This window comes from Stegostoma tigrinum, chromosome 12 (assembly GCF_030684315.1).
Source record: "Stegostoma tigrinum isolate sSteTig4 chromosome 12, sSteTig4.hap1, whole genome shotgun sequence".
Lineage (NCBI taxonomy): Eukaryota > Metazoa > Chordata > Chondrichthyes > Orectolobiformes > Stegostomatidae > Stegostoma > Stegostoma tigrinum.
In genome coordinates this window covers 16,813,312-16,838,390 of record NC_081365.1, presented here as the reverse complement: position 1 = coordinate 16,838,390, position 25,079 = coordinate 16,813,312, and the positions used below count along the sequence as shown (strand labels likewise).

At 42.1% G+C, this 25,079-nt stretch overlaps 1 protein-coding gene across 2 annotated transcripts in view; it reads right to left on the bottom strand.

Annotated features, from left to right (window-relative positions):
• The window catches only part of LOC125457234 (cell adhesion molecule DSCAM), a 612,502-nt gene that overhangs the window by 27,203 nt on the left and 560,220 nt on the right, over window positions 1–25,079 (bottom strand). For both annotated transcript variants that reach the window (XM_048541184.2, XM_059650150.1), the window contains 4 exons: window positions 18,209–18,385; window positions 16,645–16,675; window positions 12,349–12,464; window positions 7,825–7,974 (listed from right to left, as the gene is read on the bottom strand). In XM_048541184.2, the coding sequence (XP_048397141.1) occupies window positions 7,825–7,974; window positions 12,349–12,464; window positions 16,645–16,675; window positions 18,209–18,385 (474 nt within the window). The remainder of the gene's footprint in view (window positions 1–7,824; window positions 7,975–12,348; window positions 12,465–16,644; window positions 16,676–18,208; window positions 18,386–25,079) is intronic.

The following is a 25,079-nucleotide window of genomic DNA, read 5'->3' as shown; positions in this document are numbered from 1 at the left end:
CCATGCACTTGGGTGCACGACTGTAGACAGTGCCACACATCCAGTCATCATTTGTGAAGCCTTACCTCTGATGGAGGGGACACTGTTTTGGAAGACAGGGAAAAACAAAACTACAATTTTAAAAAAAGACTTTTCCTCTACTATTCTCTAATAATCTCGCAGCAGTGGTGCACTGTCAATTATTCACTGAAAATTGATGCAGTGCTCTTTCTCTTTCTCTTTCCCTTGCCCCCTGGGGCAGTGAGAATGAATTAAGAACTGCAATGTTCTGCCATTGATCTCAGATGAACCTGCAATACGGTGAAGCATAAGGATCAGAACATTAACCTGAGAATTGTAAACGTGAGTAGAAATTACAATGGATTTTCCTGCTCGTTCCAAAGGATGCAGCAACCCTTCTGGTCCTGAACTCTTCGTTCCCTGTGAAAGTTAATATCAAATGGGTAGGATAGAAATCATGCTGCTACTCTTATTATAAAACTGGTTTTGTCATTGAGTGACTGCCAGGCTTTTGACAAAGCAACTTTCATCTGAGACAGCATAAAAGAAATCTGCCTTTCTCTCTATAATAGAATCACATACTTCAAAATATGGTTGCTGTTGTGATTTTTTTAATGGGATAATAATTGCTGAGCAGATTGGACAAGAGCCTGTAGAAATAAAAGGGCAACAATAGTAGCAGACTTTAACTATCTCAATATCGATTGGGTTTTAAATAATCTAAGTGATATCGAGGGTAAATGTTTCATGTACTAGAATATAGAACATAGAACAGTACAGCACAGTTTAGGTCCTTTGGTCCACAATGCTGTGCCGACCTATTAAACTACTAAGATCAAACTACCCTGCATACCTGACAGTATACTATCATCCGTATGCCTATCCAAGAGTTGCTTAAAAGTCTCTAAAGTATCTCAATGCGTTCAGGATTTTTTCTTAAACAATATGTGACAAGTCCAATAAGACGAGTTGAAGGGTCTAGGCCTGAAACATCAGCCTTCCTGCTCCTAAGATGCTGCTTGGCCTGCTGTGTTCATCCAGCTCCGCACCTTGTTATCTGAGATGAGGCGTAATTCTGGATTTAGTTTTGGAAAATGAAGCTGGGCAAGTGGGCGATATGACAGTGGGTGGCCTTTTTGGGGATGTGACCGCAATTCTGTTAGATTTAGGCTTATTATAGACAGAGATAAATCAAGAGTAAACTATTTTATCTGGGGGAAGACAAATTTTACAAAACTGTGAAGTGATTTGACCGAGGAGCGCTGGGCAGGGCTGCTAAATGATAAATTACTGGTGGACCAGTGGGAGGCACTAAAAAATGAGATCCTTAGGTCATAAAGCAGACATGTCCCCTCCAAAAATAAGAATGGTACTGCCAAATCTAGACCCTCATGGTTGTCTAGAAGGGGAAGATTAAACAGAAAAAGAAAGCTTATGATTAATCACAAAAAACTCAACAGAGCAGAGAACCTAGAGGAGAATAGAAAGCACACAAATCAAGTAAAAAATTAAGAAAATCAAACAGTGGGCATTAAAATAAAATTATCAACAAGACAAAGAAAAACCCAAATATCTTTTATCATTAAATAAGGAGCAAAAGGACAGTTAAGGAAAAAGTAGCACCTACCAGAGATAAAGAAGAGAACTTGCGTGAAGATGCAAAGGATATGGGAAGGAATTTAAATTAACTTTTTGTCTCCATATTCATAATAGAAAGGGATGCAGAAATCCAGGAGGAGCATTGTGAAATATTGGACAAAATAATCATAATGAAAGAGGAAGTGTTAGAAGAGGTGGAATCCTTGAAAGTGGATAAGTTACCAGAGCCAGATGGATTGTTCCCTGGGCTGTTGAAGGAGGTCAGGGAGGAAATAGCAGATGCCACAGGTGAGCTGCTGGAGGACTGGAGGAATGCAAATATGGTTCCACTGTTGATAAGCGCACAAAAGAAATGCCAAACAATTGTAGGCCAGTTAGTCTTACCTTGGTGGTTGGCAAATTGTTAGAATCAATCTTGAGATGTTTGACAAACGGTCAGCTAAAAAGGTATGGACTAGTCAGGTATAGTCAGTATCTTAGACAGCTTAATCATTATTTCCCTACCTTTGCGTTCCATACCTCTGCCAATGAAGGACAGCATTCCATATATCTTCTTTACAGCCATATCTACTTGCACTGTTACTTTTAGTGTCCTGTGCATTTGCACACCAAGGTCTCTCATTAAGATCTGTTATAGGCTTGACTGAATTCTTTGAGGAAGCGACAAGGAGGATTGATAAGGGTAGTGCAGTGGATGGTGTCCACGTGGATTTTAGTAAGGCATTTGACAAGGTCCCACATGATAGACTGGTTAAAGAAAAAGTAAAAACCCTTGGGATACAGGGTAATGTGTCAAACTGGATCCAAAGTTGGCTTGGAAACAATAAACGCAGGGTAATGGATGATGGCTACCTTTGCAAACGGTCAGCTGTTTCAAGTGATGTTCCACAGGGGTCTGTGTTGGGGTCCTTGCTGTTTGTTTTGTACATTAATGATTTAAACTTGAATGTATGGAGTACAATTGGGAAATGTGCAGATGACACAAAAAAATTGGCTGCATATTGAAGAGGGTAGAGGATAGCTGTAAGCTCCGAAATGATATAGATGGGTTGGTGGAGTCGGCAGGAAAATGTCGGATGGAATTTAACTGTGATATATGTGAGGTAAGGCATTTAGGTAGTCAAACAGTAAAATACACAATTGACAGGAATATTCTGAGAGAGGTAGCCAAAATGAGATATTTTGGTGTGCAAACGCCCGGGACACTAAAAGTAACAGCGCAGGTAGATATGGCTGTAAAGAAGATATATGGGATGCTGTCCTTCATTTGGCAGAGATATAGAATGCACAGGTAGGGAAATAATGATGAAGCTGTGTAAGATACTGGTGAGACCACAGCTGGTGTATCGTGTGTAGTTCTGGTCATCATATTACAGGTTGCTGTATTGCTCTGGGGACAGTGCAGGGAAGATTTACTCAAATGTTGCCAGCCCTGGAGAATTGTAGCTACAAGGAGAGATTGGAGAGGTTGGGGTTGTTTTCCTTAGAGCAGAGAGGGCTGAGGGGTCACATGATTGAGGCATTTAAAATTGTGAGCGATGCAGATAGAGAAGACAGGAGGAGCCTGTTTCCCTTGGTAGAAAATTCAAAAAGCAAGCATCACGGATCCAAGGTAAGTGGCAGAAGGATTAGACGGCACATGAGGAGTAACTTTTTTACACAGAGGGTGGTGCGTTTCTGGAATTCACTGCCTAAGTTGTTGGGGAAGGCAGAGACCCTAAGCTCTTTTAAAAAGTGTCAGGATCTATACCTTAGTTGCTGTAAGCTGCAGGGCTATGGGCTCTGTGCAGGCAGATGGGATTAGAAAGGACGTCTGAGTATCTTTCAGTTGAGCAAATGGCCCTTTTCTGGGCTGTATCATTCCTGTAGTTCTCAGGGGAGAATTGAAACATAACTTGATATAGTATAATACTTCTGCTTACATGGGATTGAGTTGGTCCAATTGTTCGAGTTTTTATTTATTTTTCATCTAGCTCTTCCCATACAAAGGACAGAATTGTGCGGATACTCTATCAGCAGATTTCTACAAGTATCCTTCCCATTGCTTCCTCGCTGTCTTCCACCTGGCCGTGATTTCATGGGGTTGGCAGCAGACTGGGGAAGCTTGCTCACCTTGAGTGAGACTCTTAAATGGATGGTTAGTGACCAGTTAAGAGTTGCTGTCTGTCAGACTGTAATTCTGAGGCTGGTTGGAAGGAGGATGTTGGTTGTGGAGGTGGGGAGTTTTTGGGGAGGGAGGCTGTGGTGGTGGAGGGAACCGAGGACTGCCATCTATTCAGGCATCAGTGTCGGGGGTGGGAGTTTGTCTCTTTCTCTCTCTCACACACACACACACGCACACACGCACGCACACACATGTACACGCACATGCAATCTTTCCCAATTGGGAAGATCCACTTAAAGTCTGCTGTCCACCACTGTTCCAACACAACCCCTGCTGTATGTGCCATGAAGAGAGTTCATCTTTATGGAGTTCACATGCTATGTGTATACAATGTTGTGACTCAGCCTCTGACAGTTTGCAAGCTGCACACATACAGATCATTTTATTTGCTATATTTCCTGCCTCATAGTTTATAATGTGCTCTACTTTAAAGAAAATCATTAACTTATGGAGTTAATCAACCACTGATAAGCAGCTTATCATTACATTATTCTGATAGCTCTCATCCTCCTGCTCCTTTCTCCCATTGAGGTTTCCTTTCCCGGCCACATCACAAACTCTGGATTACCTGTTTCCTGGGTTTGAGTTCAGCACTCTGGGGGACTTGGTGTAGTACCAGTAGCGGCCTCCATTACCAGGTTCACTGCTGGCTCTAGGGAGCTGCCAGTCTATACAATTGATAATCAACTCCAAGATGGGACTTCCTCCCCAGTTTGCGGCTGCAATTTCTCATCCAGCTAAATAATGGCCCTCAGCCATCAGGAATGGGGCTGCACGTCTGATTGAATAGACAATAGACAATAGGTGCAGGAGGAGGCCATTCGGCCCTTCAAGCCAGCACCACCATTCATTACGATAATGGTTGATCATCCACAATCAGTATCCTATTCCTGCCTTATCCCCATAACCGTGATTCCACTACCTTTAAGAGCTCTATCCATCTCTTTCTTGAAAGTATCCAGAGAATTGGCCTCCACTGCCTCCTGGGGCAGAACACTCCATATATCCACCACTCTCTGGGTGAAGAAGTTTTTCGTAAACTCTGTTCTAAATGGTCTACCCCTTATTTATTTGCAGGGTTGGAAACACTGCCCTATGAAAATTTCCATCCCCAGTCTTTAGGCAATGTGGCTTGAATTGGGAAATGTCCTGACTCATCAGACAAACCTCAGCAAAAAATGTCCCAGTTCCCTAAATGTCCCACGACTTCCACTCTTGGTAAAGGGGGAATGGGGTGTTGGTGATGCGCTGATTTTAATGTGGGATGCAGCTATGTCTGCTGTCCCTGGATGTAGATATGCAAATACAGGATCGTATAAATTCAGTGGGCTAGGATAAGTTTAGAGTTCAACAAGTGATGTTGACTCAGTCATGTCATGTCATGACATTTGTTACAGTATAAGATATGTCCAGGATTGAGAGGGCTAGGCAATACCAAAATAGATGGGTTAGACAACTCACCAACTACCAGGCATTCCTCATACTGTCATGCCAACTCAAAGTTAGCCCATTCCCTCCATCCACTCTTGAGGCCCATCATGCCCCTTCATGTCAAATAAATTCTGACCCATTCAGTATCCATGAGCCATGTGGAGATGAAAAATACTTTCTAAAGATCTAATTAAGTTCCCATTTTACAGATTTGGTAATGAAAAAGGTTTCTCTCTTTCCTGAAGAAGGATAATACCCGAAACATTGACCACTCCTTTCCTCCAGATGCTGCCTGGCCTGCTGTGTTCTTCCAGCCTCCTGTTTGTCTCTCTTTCATGCAACCCAGTGTTTTTGAATGTGGTCAAGGAGTATAGGTGCAAAGTTCTTTGAAAGCTGTGACACAGGTAGACAGGGTGATGAAGAAAGGGTATGGCATGCTTGTTTCATTGGTCAGTGCATTCAGTACAGTAGCTGTGATGTCATGTTGCAGGACATTGGTGGGGCCACTTTTGGATTATTGTGTACATTTCTGATTGCCCTGCTATAGGAAGGATGTTATTAAAGTGGAAAGAGTGCTGAAAAATGTTACTGAGACTGGAGGGTTTGAATTATCAGGATAGACTGGATAGGCTGAGACTTTTTTCCCTGGAGCGTAGGAAGTTGAGGGGTTACCTGCAAAAGTTGATAATGTCTTTTCCCCAGGGTAGGGGAAGCCAAAACCAGAGGGCAGAGGTTTAAGGTGAGAGGAGAAAGATTTAATAGGGACCTGAGGGGCAGCCTTTCACTCGGAGGCTGGCGCATGTATGGATTGAACTACGAGATGAAGCGTTAGAAGCTGAAACAATTACAACATTTAGGAGAGATTTGGGCAGGTGTATGGATACGAAGGGTTTAGAGGAATATGGACCAAACAGAGGCAAATTGTATTAGCCTGAGTGGAAACCTGATCGGCATGATTGAGTTGGATCAAAGGGTCTGTTTCTGTGCTGCAAGACTCTATGATTAATCATTTATAAAAATATACTTCTATTTAAGTAACTAGTCCCTTAATGTCTCCTCTAAGCTGTCAATCAAACTAAAAATCCACGCTGGGATAGTTGGAGATTTTTGAAACTCAGTGAAGCATTCTTAATGAATTGAATTTTGGAAAATTTCAACAAATAACTCTACTGAAACTGCTCCAACTGATGCGACACTAGCTCAAGCAGTTCAGCGGAGTGTTTATGTAAAAGAAGTCACTGACATTTGGACAAAAGACAAAATTTCTGGAAAAGCAACAGAGTTAACGTTTTGGGTCTGGTGTCCCTTCCTTGGAATGGTTCTGAGGAAGGGTCACCAGACCTGAAACATTCACTCTTCTTTTTTCCCTCACAGATGCTGCCAGACCTGCTGAGCTTTTCCAGTAACTTTTCTTTTGTTCCTGATTTACGGCAGCCACAGTTCTTTCGGTTATTTTTCACTGGCACTTGCAGTTAGTTTTTATCTTTCAGTTTTAGCAGCAGTGTATTTAAAAAATACTTCAGATCCAGACAGATCAGACAAACCTTAACCATCTTTAAAAAGCATTTACAATCAAAGCCCTACCAATTTCTCTGTCAGTCTATTTGGTTCACACTTTTATAAGAGCTGAACTGGAGTCTGTTTAAACTCAGCAGTAAGTTCAAGTGATAGAGCTGATTTGGGAGTTTCCTTCCTCCAGAAATTGCACACTGCGTCCTATCCCTTACTGGCAAAAGTAGGACTGGTTAGGTATGGGAGCGGGACTTCAATGTCTGGATCCTGCCCCAACTTTTAAATAATCAGAAAACCCTTCCATCTCTATGAAAATTAAGCTTTTCAAAACATTGAATGAAATTGAATATATGGGTTTTTTTGTGTGGCTGAGCTCAAAGCTGACACTCAGAAAGAATACAAGGATGGTAAGAATGGGAAATGAATTTTTTTTGTCAATTTGCAGCAAAAAAGCATATTGCTGGAGCTGACTATTTCTCCTCTGAGATAGTAGGAACTGCAGATGATGGAGAATCTGAGATAACAAGGTGTAGAGCTGGATGAACACAGCAGGCCAAGCAGCATCATAGGAGCAGGGAGGCTGATGTTTTGGGCGTGGACCCTTCTTCTGAATTTCTGAAATTTCTGTAGAAGGGTCTAGGCCCGAAACGTCAGCCTTCCTGCTCCTCTGATGCTGCTTGGCCTGCTGTGTTCATCCAGCTCTACACCTTGTTATCTCTATTTCTTCTCTGACACAGACTAAAAATTATTTGGGAGAATTTAACATCTGAAATACCCATCAATTTGAACATTAGAAGCAGGTTCCATAACGGTGTATTCTGAGAGGCATTTTGCAAGTAGCAGTGGGTTTATGTCATTTTCTGGGAAGTTACACCAGGAGCACCTGAAATAGAATTTCAGAGTCAAGCTGTTTGAAAGATACTCTTTAAAACACACGCTGGAATCTTATCAGAATTTATGAGAAAAATGCCCATCCCTACTACAATGAAGCCAACAACAGTTAAAGACAGCCTTGACTACTGATGGGAAGATATCTGTTACCATCATGACTACCATCCCCCACACACTGTCATGTTGGCTTTTCCCACTAGTATTCAATCTACATCAAAAATACTCACTGGTTCCAGGTCGAGCATCTGAAACATCCACAAGAGGCCCAGTGGCCTGTGAGACTGAATGGTAATGGACAGTGTGTGTGGCTGTTAGCGACTTCTGTTTCACAGCCTCTCCGAAGTCTGAATCCGTCAGCAGCACAGTAGATCGATCATCTGTAACACAGCAGGTGTACACTGTTTATAAATCGGTCTTTCTATAGATTTTCATCCAAGACCAAGATTAAAATGAAAGGTGGCCTGCAGTTTGATGCAATCAAGAGAGGCTTTATTGCGTCAGAGTGGACTTTCAAGTGAGTTAGGTTCCTGTATTACTCCATTCTGAACTTCCCACCATTTCTATGATTCTGAGCAAGGACACAGAAAGAACTTGCAGGATTAAATGCACATCTGCTATCTCAGCAAAACATTGCACCTGAAACATTTTGAGGTTAACTTACTGTTCAAATGAAGGGATAAAAGGCAACTGACTGGAGCAGCAAGTGTTCACAAACAGCCATGGATTTAATTCAGTGATAATGCGAACTGCAGATGCTGGAGAATCCAAGATAATGAAATGTGAGGCTAGATGAACGCAGCAGGCCCAGCAGCATCTCAGGAGCACAAAAGCTGATGTTTCGGGCCTAGACCCTTCATCAGAAAGCTCTCTGATGAAGGGTCTAGGCCCGAAACGTCAGCTTTTGTGCTCCTGAGATGCTGCTGGGCCTGCTGTGTTCATCCAGCCTCACATTTTATTATCATGGATTAAATTACCAGGTTTTCCATCTTAACAATGCTGACTGTTGAAGATCATGGACGACTTCTCTGCTTTTGTTTTGCAACTCTTAGCCACTCTCTGTGGAGTAGACAGGGCCTTATTTGCATGCCTCAGTATAAAGATGGCACCACTGACAGTGCAGCACTCTTGTTCAGCAGTGCACTGGAATCACCCTAGATGATGGGTTTAAGTCTTCGGAATGGGGTATAAGGCCACAGCCTTCTGATTCAGAGGTGAGGCTGAGAGAAAAAAGGAGATTAGTGTACACTTTTCAAGCTAAGGACTGACTAAGCGCCAGCTCCAGTATGAGGAACTGAATGGCCTCCTTCTGTGCTGTAACTTATACGGCTCTCTCCTGTCACATTGGGTATGTGCATATGTAATTCTGCTTCCTTTCTGATTATTACTGGCCCTTAAACCTCAGTTTACCCCAAAACTCCATTATAGTTCCAGCTTTATCAAAGTGATCTTTTTATTCTCAATGACAGGTAACAGTTCATTGTTTGTGCATATCTCTTTACATGATATATATAAAATATTATGTAAACGCACACATACAGGCAAGTTCTCTTTTGGCATTGCACATGGTTTCAATGTGATCTATTTATGTAAAATGGTGCTGAACGATAGGAATAAATAGACATCATGCACTAGCGCAATTCAGTGGTCATTTCAAAGTCATTAATCCTGTCCTTGTTATTATATAAATATATTTTATATAATCATTTGCAGGTAAATAAAAAAGATGCAGCGGATTTGGGAAGCAAAGAGTTTGACTTGTCTGATCTCCTCAAAAATCCTGGCAGAGGAGTAGGGTGAGATGCTCCAGCACCACCACTGGCCGGGCAACGTAACCTCAGTGTGACCACATTGCAGCTGTGTGATATGCTGACACAGTCATTTTATATTAGAGACAAGCTAGCAAGTTTTGAGAAGATCTGTAGCTCAGGTTGAGGTTCTGGATGTGAGTTTGGTCGCTGAGCTGGAAGGTTAGTTTTCAGACGTTTTGATACCATTCTAGGTAACATCGTCAGTGTTGGGTTCCAAGGAAACCTAACCAGATAAATAGAAAGCGGGACATAACATAACACCAGCGCTTCGTCAGAGGCTCACTGATGATGTTACCTAGAATGGTGACGAAACGTCTGAAAACTAACCTTCCAGCTCAGCGACCAAACTCACAGTTAGAAACAAGTTTATGAGGAAATATAGGCATGTGATATCACGTGGTTACAATATGGTGACTCCTACTGGTAAGTACACTTGTGTATGGATTGAAGTAAGGCAGTAGGTTTTTTTCACTACCTACCATGAAAGTTTACCATGGCAATGCTTACTGTCTAATATTATTGATGAAGATTGACCGCTTGAACAAACCATGGGAGAGCTGTCAGTGCCCTGTGCTCCGAATTTTAACTAGAAAAAAGTTTGTACCTATATGTATAAATCATAGAATCCCAACTGTGTGGAAGCAGGCCACTTGGTTCATCCCAACCCTCCAAAGAGCATCCCACCCAAGACCACCCCCTACCCTATCCCTGTAGCCCTGCATGACCCATGGCTAATCCACCATCCCTTGACACTATGTCCAACCTGGTATGGCCAATCCACCTAATCTGCGGATCATCAGACTGCAGGAGGAAACCCACACAAACACAGGGAGAATGCACAAAGAGTGGAATTGAATCCAGGTTCCTGGCACTATGAGGCAACAGAGCTAACCACCTAGCCACCATGCAAACAATGAAGCTATACAATCAGACAGCAGAGAAGGAGCCAAGCAGCCCATTGTACTGATGTTGCTTGTTTAAAAGAGGTTTCCAATTAGTCCCATTTCTCTTTTGCGACAAATCTGCAAATGTTTCCTTTTCAAGTATATATCCAATTGCCTTGGAAAGGTTATTATTGAATTCAGAATGGTTATTATGTGCCTCCCTCTGTGCAGTAAATTACTCTTTGACTCCATGGATCTCTTCCCAATATCCTTTCATGCAGTGAATTACTGATACATTTTTAAAAATCGCTTCTTCACTATTTTAATTTTAAATTGTAATTATTTTACTTTCCAGTTGATATTAAGTCTTTGACATCTGGTTGCTGACTCTTGTGTCAGTAGAAACAATCGCTCCTTAATTATCCTATTAAGATCCTCTATAATTTCAAACACTTTTATTAAATCTCCCCACAACTTACACTAAGAAGAACAACTGCAGCAGCTCCTCTGCAATCTTGAATAGAATGAAACCCAATGGTACAATTCACAGTTAGGGGCAGGTTTGATAGAGTAGACAGTGGGAAACTGATAATGCATGTACAAGGATAAAGAACCAGTGGGCACAGTTTTAAAGTGACTTGCAAATGAAGCAAATGCGATGCAAGAAAAACTTTTCCACACAGCAAATAGCTCAGTAGAGAATAAACTACCTGAAGGTGTAGAGGAGCGAAGTTCAGTTGAGGCATAGGTATCGGGAAAAAGCACAGAATTGGTAGTAAGAAATGATGCTCATTTGAAGAGCCAATGCAGACACAACGGGTTGGATGACCTTCCTATCTACTGCAACACTTCTGTGGTTCTATGAATTCTGGCAAATTTATAAACAGTTGTTCAAGTCCTTCAGAGTCAAGGGCAAAATCTTCCACTCCTGAAGGCGGTACGCATGCTGGCAGGAAAGTTATTTAGTCTGGGGTGACACTTCCAACCCTCCCTCCCACCCTGTCTTTCACCCCTACCATAATTAAGTTGCCAAAGTTAGAGGGTCTGAGTCATGAGGACAGGCCGGCTAGCCTGGCACTTCTTTCCCTGGAGCATTGGAGGCGGGGAAGTGAACTTTTAAAGGTTTGTAAAACCATGAGGGGTATAATAGGGTGAATGGTCAAGGTACAGGCGTCCAAACCTAGGGGGCATAGGTTTTAGGTGAGAGGGCAAAGATTTAAAAGGGACCTGAGCAGCATTTTTTTTCTCACAGAGGGTGGTGTGTCTATGGAATGAGCTGCCAGAGGAACTAGTAGACGCAAGTGCGATGACAACATTTAAAAGACATTTGGACAGGTAAACAGATAGGAAATGATAAGGGGATATGGGCCAAATGTAGAGAATAGTTCAGTTTAGGAAACCTGGTCAGCCTGATTGAGTTGCGCCAAAGACTCTGTTTCTGTGCTGTATGACTCTACGACTCTAAGTTCTAGGTGGGAAGGCCCCTGGCTGGTTTTCCTGCTCCATGAAATTAGTCCCTTAATTGGTCAATTAAGGACTACTTTAAGGGCCTCATCGCTCCAATATTGGGATCAGCCCAGTCACATGTGTGCATGTCCCATGCAGTATGTCCAAAGAATGACCCATGTGGGCCACTTTGTCAGCCAATAAGGGCAGGTACAGCCTTTGAACAAAGCTACTCAAAGCCTGATCAAAGGGCTGAACATAGGAAAGAGAGCTATTTCCTCTTCAATCTCTTTGTCTCCATGTCCCTCCACTGCCAAGCACCAGTGCAGGGATCTCTCCAGCTGTCCAACCAGCAGGCAAGGCCCATCCAGCTCCTCAACAAGACTCTGCCCCAAAGGGTGGGATTATGTTCGGCATGGAATGGTTGGACCATAGGGTCTGTTTCCATGCTGTATGACTCTATGACTCTATGAAAGGAAACGTTTTTGTCCCTCTAACTGCAGGACGAGTTAGTATTACATCCAGATTAAAGGTCAAAGAGGCAATGAATTGAGGAATTAAATGACATAATTTCACGATTGATTGGAGAGTGTTGAGATGGTGAATTTCATACCTATTGTTTCCATGGTATCCCTCTCTTCTATCAGAAGCTGTGCACGAGGGATATCGATGTGCATTCTCAGTGTCTGCTGCTGTTTATTCAGGGTATCAGATGTCCTTGTGTTTTTACTTGAAAAAGACAAAAAGAAAAAGCACATATAACCCAATATCTGTGCCTTCGGCAGAGTTCAGGTGTCAGCTAGGGCATCTAACGTCTTCCACATAATGATGTAATTATGATTATTTCATTGTAAAAGCTTCTTATTTTTATTGTGTAGTTCTTCACTAGTTTGTGACCCTCTTTAAAACAAGTGCATGCTAGTGTGGTTGATGCCACTGGGGGAAATCCATTGCAAGCTATGGGTAAGTTGAAAAGGTAGCACTTCCTTGCAGCTACACAGCCCACTGACCTCCAAGCCATTTTTGTGTTCAGTCGAATGAAACAGTGTGAAATAATGGGGACTTGTGGGATCACATCGAACTGGAGCCGGATGTCATTGCCTTAGCAATTTCCATGTCAGAGAATAAGATTTTCACCTCAGTCGGAATACAAGGACACAAGAAATGAAGTAGACCATATGGCTTCTCAAGGCTGTTCTGTAATTCGATATCACAGCTGAAGTTCTATCTCGACTTTAACTTCCTTCCCCATTCCGCTATCCTGCTACCCTCAGTTCAGGACTCTCCACTTCGGAGAAACAGTTTTGCACCATCAAGGCTTATCAAGCCTTAAAAGATTCTTATACATTTCAAAAAAAAAATTATTCTTCTAAAGTCAAAAATGTTTTGGTGCATTTGTAACAATCTCTCCTCATAGGACAGGTCTCTTATTCCAGGAATCAAGGCAGTGAACTTCCGTTGCCCCTTTAAGACAAATTTATCTATTTTTGGTTAAGGAAACCAGACCTATAGACAATACTATAGCCATGAACTGGTTTTGAATTCAAGGGTCACATTTTTGTTTCCATGGTGAATGTTCCTCTAGAAAAGTTTGATTAAAAGTAAATAACAAGTAGCAGTAGCATAAGATACTGCTCACACCTGCAAATTTATTAGGGAATAATACTTTCTAATCACAAAATCTGCAAAAGCTTTTAAATCTGTAATAGTTAATTTCCAATAAAACAAAACTTATATTCAGATCCCACACTAAAGACAGGTAATCCTTTCATAGCTTCTTTAAACAGTCAATCAAATGGCAAACTTGGAATCCATTATCGAAATAACTGGAGCTTCTTAAATTCATCCAAGCATTTTCAGTTAAAACTAAAGGACGGCCTCTGTGTAAATACCAACAGAGAGATTGATTGAAATTGACTGAGTAGCTGGTACATTTTTTTAAACCTGATTGCTTCTTTCCAGATGGACCGCCAGGCAAAGCAATGTAACAGAAATTTTGTTTAAAAAAGCTCTCCATGGCAACTACAGCTTTTTTCTTTTCATTGTAAAGAATGGTATGATTGAGAGAAATTTCAGACCTTGACAGTTATAAAGAGATTCTCCAGCCTTCAAGAGAATTTAGTCTCCTCCATCAATTTGTGACTGCCACACTGAAAATTAAGATCCTTGGAACAGGCAAAATGGGATCTGTTTCTGCACAGCTCTAAATTCAGGCTTCTTTTCTGAGTTGGGGTTTCCCACTTCAGTCGTACCAGTCACCTGCTGACAAAAACTGGATCTGTCAGATGTCACCTCTATCCCTGTGCCCTTCCCACCATTTTAAAGGTCTGTGGAGCATACAAACATCTGACACTGAGTTTCAGGAAACATAGGACACAACTCCACCACATCAGGATAAAATAGGAAACAGAACAGGCAAGGCAATCTAAGCGAACCTTGACATTGCTGTGCGAACCCTTCAAATAAATTTACGACATCAATAACATTTTTTCAATTGCAGCCGTTTGCTATATGTGGACAATAGAGTATGGTAATTAATGACAGTCTCCTTGAATTAGAGGAATGGTTTAGTTTACATTATCTACAGACGCTCAACGCTTCCTCATCTTTAAATATTTATCCAAAACATTCCTCCCCTAACAGGCACAGGGCATCACAATATTTAAACAAATGTGATCAGAACAATTGCTTCTAAGATATTTTAACATGTTTGGTTCCCTGAGAATATTAGCCCATAGCATGCTTGCAGAATAATGATGAGGCTTATATTGCTTGCTATTATTTAAGCATAAATTCTATAGGATCTTTAAACATAGGCAAAGAAAAGGGCTGTAACTTTTGTGTCCAAATGCACTGTCAGTTTCAGGAAAATAGAATCTCACTGTCCTTCTCACCATTGAAATGTATTGACTGAGCAGTGTCATCACCAATTTTAAGTACATTTAAGTCATCATTGGACAAGCATATGGACGTACGTGGAATAGCGTAGGTTAGATGGGCTTCAGATTGGTATGACAGGTCGGCACAACATCGAGGGCCGAAGGGCCTGTACTGTGCTCTAATGTTCTATGATACTTAAAGATATGTACAAGTTAATCCGAAGAGACTCAAAGAACGAGTGAACATTTTTGTGTATTTAAACCTGAACTGATCATCAGAAATTCTCTTAACAATGCATTAGATGGTATTTGAGGTTCAATATGCTCAGTTGGCTTGATGGCTGGTTTACAATGCAAAATGATGCCAGCAGTGTGGGTTCATTTCTGGCTGAGGTTACCATGAAAAGCTTTCCTTCCCATCTTTTCCTCTGGCCTGAGGCATGGTGACCCTCAGGTTAAATCACCACCATTTGCCTGCCTCTCTCTGAGAAAGCAACCGTATAATCTGGTAAGATTGAGGGGACTCGACCTTTAGATGTCAATTATCTCCATAGAATGTCTCTAGTGCTGAGTGGCATTTCACTCCTTTAAGTTTTAATTGCCGTCCTATTTTGTTCCTTTTTGTCTATCTTTCTTTTCCTCTCCCTGTTTTATTTCTTTGCCAGATTTGACATTGGATTAATCAACTCTGACTTACAATTTCCAAATCCAGTGGTTGACTAGTCCAGGAGGACGAGGGTAGGAGAAAAACAGAATGCTGCAACCTACAAGTTCCTTTCCAAGCCACTCACCATCCTGACAGAGGGCCATATCTCTAATCCTTTCATGTATAACAGTAATCAGACATCTGCATACCACATGGACTGCAGCGGCTCAAGAAGGCAGTTCAGCACCAGTTTCCCAAGGACAAATTAGTGATGGGCTGGTCTTGCCAAACATGCTGACCCTAGCAAGAACAAGTATAAGAAAACACTACATCCTCAATCTATGTATTGTTATTTTAACACTCTAACTGGCTAAGTATCACCTTGCTCCATTGATGTAGATTAGAGATGCATGATAGAAAAGCATTCTATCTGGGTGCATAACGGCCTTGTATGGAAACTGCTTTGCCCAGGATTGCAACAAACTACAGAAATTTGTGTGCACAGCCCAGACCATTACGGAAGCCAACCTCCCATGCACGGATTCCACTTACACTTCTCATTGCCATGGAACGGCTGCCAACATCAGAACAGCTTCTTCCCTGCTGTTATTAGTCTTTTGAATGGACCTCTCTAACATCAAATAATGATGACTTTGCTTTATGCACCTTCCTTGCAGCTGTAACCCTGTATGCTTCACTCTGTCTAAGCACATTATGATGTGTGTATCCTTGTTTGCTATGATCTGCCTGTGCTGTTAGTAAAACAAACCTTTTCACTGTACTTAGGTACATGTGACTACAGTAAGTCAAATCAAATCAAATCAGATGCCCCCTTCCCTTTAACTGTGATTTTAATAGCTCATGCTTTCAGCAAATTGCCAAACAGAATGTTTCAAGCATTTCTCTAGGATTTCTCGATCCAATTCAACCTGTGGATCAAAGACTTCACCCAAAACATGTTCACGACTTCTTACTAGCATACTGCAATACCACAAAACAATCTGAGATTACTGATACCCAATTTGAGGCCACACCCATCACTCAATGTTCGACTCTAAAATCACTGTCAATGTCTTGACCTTGCCAGGCAGCCCCACATAGATACCAGCTGGTTTCTCACTTTCTGAGAAGAGGCCAGCGGCTGAAGGATGTCTGCTTCGGACCCATAACCCACAATTGGCTGGTATTAAGGTCCATAACCTCACCCTGACACATGTGGGTTGATGGAGCGACCATACTCCTGCCTGGTGTGACTTTGGAATGGCCCCCAGTGGCATTGATTCTTCTTTTAAACAAGGACACAAACCCCCAGCTAGAGCAGGTATCATCATTGACATTCTTCAAGATGAATGGCATTGAATACAGCAAAATCACAGTGCATTACCTCATCAGCATCTCGGCCAAACTTTTGGCATCTGTAAGAAAAGAAGATATTCATTGTTGTGTCTGACTCGAACTGTTAAAAAGAAAGAATCTTGAGATGGCACCATGCTGGCCATGCTATAACATTTGACAGCCTAACCTGGTAATAAAGATATTCATATGGGAGAAAGAGGTCAAGGCTATTGACATCTTTAAATGATGAGTCAGGGGAGGGCATGGGCACGTTCATTAAAGCAGATTAACCAAAGAAATGTGCTAAAGAAATTATGACACTGGTGTGCCGCAAGGATCAGAGCTAGGTCCACCACTTTTAGTCATTCATGTAAATGATTTGGATGTGAATCTAGGAGGTATGGTTAGTAAGTTTGCAGGTGGCAGCGACAAATGTTACCTCAGAGTATAATGGGATCTTGAGCAGATGGACCAATGGGCAAAGGAGTGGCAGATAGAATTTAATTTAGATAAATGTGGGGTGGTACATTTTAGAAAGGCACATCAGAGCAGGACTTATACAGTTAATGGTAGCACCCTGGGGAGTTTTCCCTAATAAAGAGACCGAAGGGTTCAGGTTCCTTGAAAGTGGAATTGCAGGTGAACAGAGTAGTGAAGAAGGCATTGGGCACGCTTGCCTTCATTGTTCAGTGCATGGAGTATCGGAGTTGGGATGTCATGTTGTAGCTGGACAGGACGTTGGTGAGGCTGCATTTAGAATACTGCCATCATTCTGGTCTCCCTGCTACAGGAAACATGTTGTGAAACTTGACAGCGTTCAGAAAAGATTTACAAGGACATTGCAAGGGTTGGAGGATTTCAGCGAAAGTGAGTGGCTAAATAGGCTGGGGCTTTTTCCCCTGGAATGTTGGAAACTCAGTGGCAATGTTTGGAGGCTTCTAAAATCTTGAGGTGCACGAATAGGGTGAATAGCCAAGGTGTTTTTTTTCTGTGGATAGGGGAGTTCAAAACTAGCGATTTAAGGTGAGAGGGGAAAGATTTAAAAGGGATCTATGGGCAACTATTTCATGCAGAGGATGGTGTGTGTATGGAATGAGATGCCAGAGGAAGTGGTGGAGGCTGGTGCAATTAAAACTTCTCATAGAATCCCTACAGTGTGAAAGTAGGCCATGTGGCCCATCAAGTCCACACCAACCCCTGAAGAGCATCCCACCCAGATCCACCTCCTACCTTATGCGAGCATATCCCATGCTAGGACTATGGGCAATTTAGCATGGACAATCCACCTAACCTGCGCATCTTTGGACTATGGGAGGAAACCGGAGCACCCGGAGGAAACCCAGGCAGACACAGGGAGAATGTGCAAACTCCACACAGACTGTCACCCGAGGCTGGAATGAGACCTGGGTCCCTGGTGCCGAGAGGTAGCAGTGCTAACCACTGAGCCACCTTAAAAGGCACCTGGATGAGTATATGGAAGGGTTCAGAGGCCAAACATTGGAAAATGGGACTAGATCAGTTTAGGATATCTGGTCAGCGTGGGCAAGCTGGACCGAAGGGACTGTTTCCATGCTGTAAAGCTCTATAACTGGAAGACTATAAATGTGTCTAACCCCTGAGTCTTTTCAGACGCTGTTCCCTCCGTCGTCTTCGAACAATAAGAAGCAGAGCAAATAGCAGCAGGGCAGCCAGCAGGATGCATGAGATGGTCACCAGCATTTTCAGTTCCTCATTAGTTGCCATTCCTTCCTCGGTCTGGACCACCGATTTAATCAGCGGTGGGATTGTACCTGTGTGGTTAAAGACACAATAAGATTTGTTCACTGTAAAAGAGTGATACAAGGTAGGAGATAAGAAGGTGTAGAGTTGGATGAACACAGCAGGCCAAGCAGCATCAGAGGAGCAGGAAGGCTGATGTTTCTGGTCTGGACCCTACTTCAGAAATCAGAAATTTCTGAAGAAGGGTCTCGGCCCAAAACATCAGCTTTCCTGCTCCTCTGATGCTGCTTGGCCTGCTGTGTTCATCCAGCTCTACACCTTGTTATCTCAGATTCTCCAGAATTGGCAGTTCCTACTATCTCTGATACAAAGTTGGACACCTTTTTCAAACAAAAGCGTAAGTCTGGTCAGTAATTATTCCACTCAGTCAAAATTTTACCATCCAGTTGATGTGCCAAAAAACTTCACACAATGGGGGAGTATTCAGAACAACACAGGGACACAACATTAAAATTAAAGCTCTGTCACTTAGAGTTGCTAGGCAGGATCTTGTTAAGGCAAAAGAGGCAGACCTGGGCTGCCCTTCCAGAGAAAAATCCATCAAATCGAACATTTATCAGGCAGTGGCAAAGCCACTACTAGATTCATGACTAGAATCCAGATCCCAGGAAGAAAGCCTGGGCAGTTAGAGCGGGTGACCTCTGATTGTCACTTTTAGTGAGCTCTTAGCCTGACATTTTGTCAAGAGTAGTTGCAAGGAATGAGAGATGGAGAAAGAGCAAGATATCCCAAAATCTCTCTGATTAGGCTCAAAACATAACAATCTTATTCGCCTCACAAACTGGGCTCTGCGACATCTCTCTGAAAGTTGGCAGGGGAACTGAGTTTAAGAGCCAAGAGGTTATGCTGCAGCTCTATAAAACCCTGGTTAGACCTCACTTGGAATATTGTGTTCAGGCCTGGTCGCCTCATTACAGGAAGGATGAGGAACCTTTGGAGAGGGTGCAGAGGACATTTACCAGGATGCTGCGTGGGGTGGAGGACTGATCTTATGAGGAAAGGTTGAAGGAGCTAGGGCTTTTCTCATTGGAGCAAAGAAGGATGAGAGGTGACTTGAACAAGCTGTACAAAGTGATGAGAGGCATAGATAGAGTGGATAGCCAGACACATTTTCCCAGGGCGGAAATGACTATTATGAGGGAGCATAATTTTAAGGTGATTGGAGGAATGTATAGGGGCGATGGTTAGAGGTAGATTCTTTACATAGAGAGTGGTGGGTGCATGGAATGCACTGCCGGCTGCGGAACTGGAGGCAGAAACTTTAGAAACATTTAAGCGACTTTTAGATTGGCACATGGATGATTGTAAAATGTGGGGTACGCAGGGTAGTTTGACCTTAGAGCAGGATAATAGGTCAGCACAACATCGTGGGCCGAAGGGCCTGTACTGTGCTGTATTGTTCTATGTTCTACATTCTATATTCTTGTCGACCAGCTGCATCCATCTGAACCTCTGCTCCTTGCTATTGGACCTAGACCTGTTTTCTTTTGCAAAGTGTCCTTTGTTAAACGTTCAAGACGTATACATTGGTCCAGTTGATGTTAGCTTAAAATACTATTCTGATCACACCTCTTCATAAATCCTTGGTATGAAGAAGACCCAAGACCGTCATGAAATATCATACAGATGCCCCCCACAGATGTCAAAAATGCCCCCTCAAACTGTCCCCAATCCCCAAACAAAGGATGGCCAGAAGATCATTGAGGCTAAAAAATTCCCATTGGATGTTGTTCCAAAATAAGTGATAGCAAAACAATATTGAAATCAATGGATTAAAGACTGACAATGCATAATAGAAGCTGCCAATTCATTAGTGCCTATTTTGCATTACCACATAAGAGACATTTAAATCCTAATTAATTTTGAGAATTCACCTTTCTAGGAATTTCTAGATCGCAAATGCAGGGATCACATATATGATAGTTGTGTTGATAAAGCACTGGCAGTGTATCCTTCATTCTGTTTTATTACACTTCGTAATTTCATATCATTAAATAATATGAAATATTCCTGAAAATGAAGACAAACCTCTGATATATGTGAGGGTGTCTCATATAACAAGATGAATGGGGCTTAATTGTCTACAGGCTGGATTAAACTGTATTTTGAGGTACAAAGACTCATGTTCAGTCCTTAAGGAGTGTTGTAAGTGCTGTTGACATTTAAGGTGGTTTAGTTTCGTTTCTAGTTGCCATAGTAACATTAGCTAATTAACAGTATTTCAGTCCTGAGTGCAGATTAAAGGAATTCTGTCATCAAAAAGGCTTGAAAAGGTGAGTTCAAATCCTTTATTTCCATTGCTAAATGTTGATCATTTGAAGAAACAGTGTTCCCGCCGATCAACCTTATTGCATTTCTTATTTTCATTTTAGTAAATGCTGCATATGTAACACCTATAAGATGTGCCTTTAACCAACAAATTACCAGTGTGTTACTGCCTTGCAATTTAAACAGGACATTATATGTCTCATACTTTATGATGGTCACTGGCTGATATTACCTTCTGTGGCATCAGTCACACCTGAAAATCATCTAAGCATTGAACCTTTGTGGAAGTTGACTTCTACAGAACTGCTGTTCTGTATCTCGGAGTATAGTGATAGAGTATAACAACAGTGCCCTATTGTAACCTGAACCAGACATTCTTACCTTTCACACTTCTTCAACCATGCTGAAAGTGGACTGGGTAAACACAAAACCTGATCTGAATCAATGAGCTACTCGATTTCCCACTTGGGTGAACACAGAGAAGAGCTGTGGGAGGTATTTAAAGAGGAGGTAGAGGGGGCTCAGAGCAAATACACTCATGCAAAGGAAAAGTGTGAGAATCCTGAATTTATAACCCCTTCCCTGAATGTCAGGAAGCATATAGGGTAGGATGAGGCAATAAAAGGAAGCTGTTATCAGATATCAAGGACCAAACAATATTGGCAAGTGAGATCAAGGTTAAATGAAAGGTATTTTATAAGTACATGAAGAGTCAGAGAATAACTAAGAGTATTATTAGAGACCAAATTAATAACATGATTTCAGTCATTTGTGGGTATGGGTGCAATTCAGTCAACATTTCCTGTCCTAAGAGATAACAACGTGTGGAGCTGGATGAACACAGCAGGCCAAGCAGCATCTTAGGAGCACAAAAGCTGACATTTCGGGCCTAGCCCCTTTGAAGGGTCTTGGCCCGAAACGTCAGCTTTTGTGCTCCTAAGGTGCTGCTTGGCCTGCTGTGTTCATCCAGCTCCACACTTTGTTATCTCGGATTCTCCAGCATCTGCAGTTCCCATTATCTCTGATACATTTCCTGTAATCCCTGATTTCCCTAGAGAAGCTGTAGGAATACTGACAGCGATGTTAGGAAGGGAGTTCCAGGGTTGGATCTGTTAAGGGAAAGTTTGTATTGGTTGAGTTGACAACAAGTGATAGGAGTAGCATGTCTGATGTAATCCACATGGCTTCGAGAAAGTTTTTGACAAGGCTCCACATCGCAGCCTGAAAAGATTCAAGCCCATGAAATCCAAGGGAATTAAAAATTGTGATCAGTAGCAAGAAGTGAATCCTCTGCATTTCGTAATGTCAACATGTGACATTTGTGATAACAAAGTGTGAATCTGGATGAACACCGCAGGCCAAGCAGCATCTTAGGAGCACTGAAATTTTGTGTCTCTTGGGGTTCTGCAGAATTTAGTTGCTTAGTCCCTTCCTTTTCATGAATAAGAATCACATAATTATAGGCTCAAATGTAAGGAGCAGGATTATGAGATTTCCAAAGGATACAAAAATTGGCCAGATGATTGATAATGAGCCAGAAATCTGTGGACTACAGTTTAGGCAAGCTGACTCCCTACCCTTCAAAACTCAGGAGCAAAACAACAATCATTGAGAAGGGTGTATCAACATAGTTAGGACTAGCCTGACAACAGTGATCTCCAATCGCACCTCATTCTCAGCAAGTGAAAGGGAACAGGATCAAAATCATGTCCCCGTAGGTAATAGTCAAAAAAATGTCCAGAAACCTAAACCTTTGATTTTTAAAAAAAATTCATTCGTGGATATTGGTGTCACTGGCTAGGCCAGTATTTATCACCCAGTCCTAATTACCTAGAGGGCAGTTAAGAGTCAACCACACTGCTGCGGGTCTGGACCAGGTAAGGACAGCATTTTCTTTCCCTAAAGGACATTGGTGAACCATTGAAGTAACTATGAGATAACTATAACTGTCCTGTAAATTACTAGAAGAATGCAGTGACTGTGTAATGTTTTCATTGCCTTGTGAATTAAGTATGGCATACCCGGGCTTGGCAGTAACTAATGGTATTGTTCTGACTCAGTAATGTTTACAAGGTAGAGGAGCGAGATTTCTTGATGTAGTGTTCAACTATTCAGTATTTAATTATGTAAGTCTCGTAACTGATCTACGCTCATTGTGCTTGATTGGTTAAGCTTCGATGTTGATGCAGGGGTAACATTGGCAGAAGGTATTAGAAGCTGATATTTTGTGAAAGCAGAGATATTTTGAGGTTCCTGGAAATTAACTAGGTGCATACTGAGAGTATGCCATCACTGCATCGTCCTGTGATTGTATAGCATTCAGTACTCATCTCACTTTGCCATAAATATTGTGTAGCAAGGAGTACACACATTTATCAAGGTAATAGTGACGAAGGAAGCATAGTTCAGAGGAAATTCCTAGCTATGTTGTAATATTGTTCAGTAATATAACAGGATGTGTTCATTACTCAAGCATTCATAGGGATAATCTCCATCTATTCTTAGTAAACCCCTGTGAGTTTATTCTTTTTGAGGTTGCTTCACAGCTCAAATTAAGTTGCCATGGTCTTACCAGATCATAGGGCTGCTCACTCATTCGAGAGAGATGACTGACAGTGATTTAATCTGAGGGCCACCATATCTCAGGCAAGAGGAGAGAGGTTGAGAAGGAGAGTCCTCTTAAAGCCACCTTCATGGTAACCTCAGCTGACATGGGGATTGAACCCACCCTGTTGGTATCACACCGCTTTGCAAACCAGCCCAAGCTAAACCAACCCCCACTGCACTACCAGGGCAGTGGCAACACAGTCAAAATAAATGTTCATGCAGTGCCAAAAGGAACAGATTTCTGGCCCCATGCTGTGAGGAATCTGTGTCAACATCAGAGCCACTGCCAAGACCTCTCGTGGTAACAACAATGATTCTTTGCAAATAAGAAAGAAAAACAGAGTGTGTTCTGGCTGGAACCCAAAGCAGTTTAGGTATTATAATAAATATTTCTCTTTCATACCTAACAGCACATGAAGCAGCCCATTTTAACTCTAGTTTTACAACTAGGCGATTGTGCTCTGGGTAATTTCCATAATATATGGCCTTTATTAAATCCCAAAAGGGAAACATATCAGATTCAATGGGGTTACAGTCACCGCCACATTCCCATTGGAAAGATCGACCCTGAGTGTTGTCCCTCCACTGCTGTCCAGAGTGGGGCTCAAACCTATAACTTGCCTAAAAATCACTGTCAATTTAAAAATTGAAAAATTGAGTTTGATGAAGATATGTTAGGGATGGTTTTCAGGAGATATGGAGTAAAGGCAGCGGCATGAAGTTGAAAATCCTATCTATTTAGTTCTTAGGCAGTCCATCAGGATGAAGGATGGTGTCTTTTCACACTGGTGTTGTGCACATAAACGGAGTAAATAGTCTAAAATGGAACCTGCACATGCTGTCCCAGGAGGTGTTTCCTGTAGCTGGTGTACGGGATGTGCGCCTCTCCGCATAATCTTTTCACTTGATCACCAACCGGGCTTATTGGAGGTGCCCAAAATGGTGGGCACATTTGCATTTTGGGCTCCCCGGCTTGCTCCCATCCATCCAGGTGAGGGAGCTGAGGTTGTATAGCTAGGACATTACCCACTCTGTTTCTGCATTTCAGTGGGGATGCCATCTGCTCAGTATCTTTGTTGGCACCATCTGTCAAGTGGCCTTTTCAATCTCATGTCGAGCTGAAGTTGTGCTGAAGTGATGAAGGGTAACATGCTTGACAGCACTCACATTGAAGACTCAACCCTCTTTGCCCTTGCTGAGGGGGCCTCAATTCCCAGCTCTCAGTGTGGTAGGCACTTGGGTAGTAAGGCCATAAATGCTGTGGCTTTAAGAGGCTATTTTGTCCTTTTTTTTCGAGAGGTTTTAAGTCAGAGCTGGACAGCAGTCTACCAGAACCACTAAAGCAAACAGTTTGTAAGGCTTTGGATTCTTTTTGAAAGTTAGAACACTAGAAGCAGCCTGAATTGGTAGGGTTGAGCTCTCACAGATCCAGGATTTTTAGGCTTTTTTTCAGCAGTTGTTGCTGGGGTCTCAGTAGAGTTGGAAAGCAGTGGGTCTCTCCCGACTGCTACACTCTCTCTCTGAGTTTTCACTGGATGTTTTTCCTCTTAGACTGCTGGACTTGCATGTGAGACAATTCTGTTTTCTGAATTTGCCTTTTGCCAAGGTTGTATTTATGGAATGTTACTCTGTTGGAACTGTTACTATTCAGTAGTAAAGTAATCTATTAATCTGTTAAGTTTTCCAATGGAGTCGTTATTCCAAGTTCCTCTTTCTTTTGTTGTAGCTCAATTATTGTGTTTGGATAAATTATGTTTTGCTTAACGTCAAGTTGTTTGATCAGTCAAATAGCACCTGGAACACAGCACCTCAAATTTACTTTTAAATCAG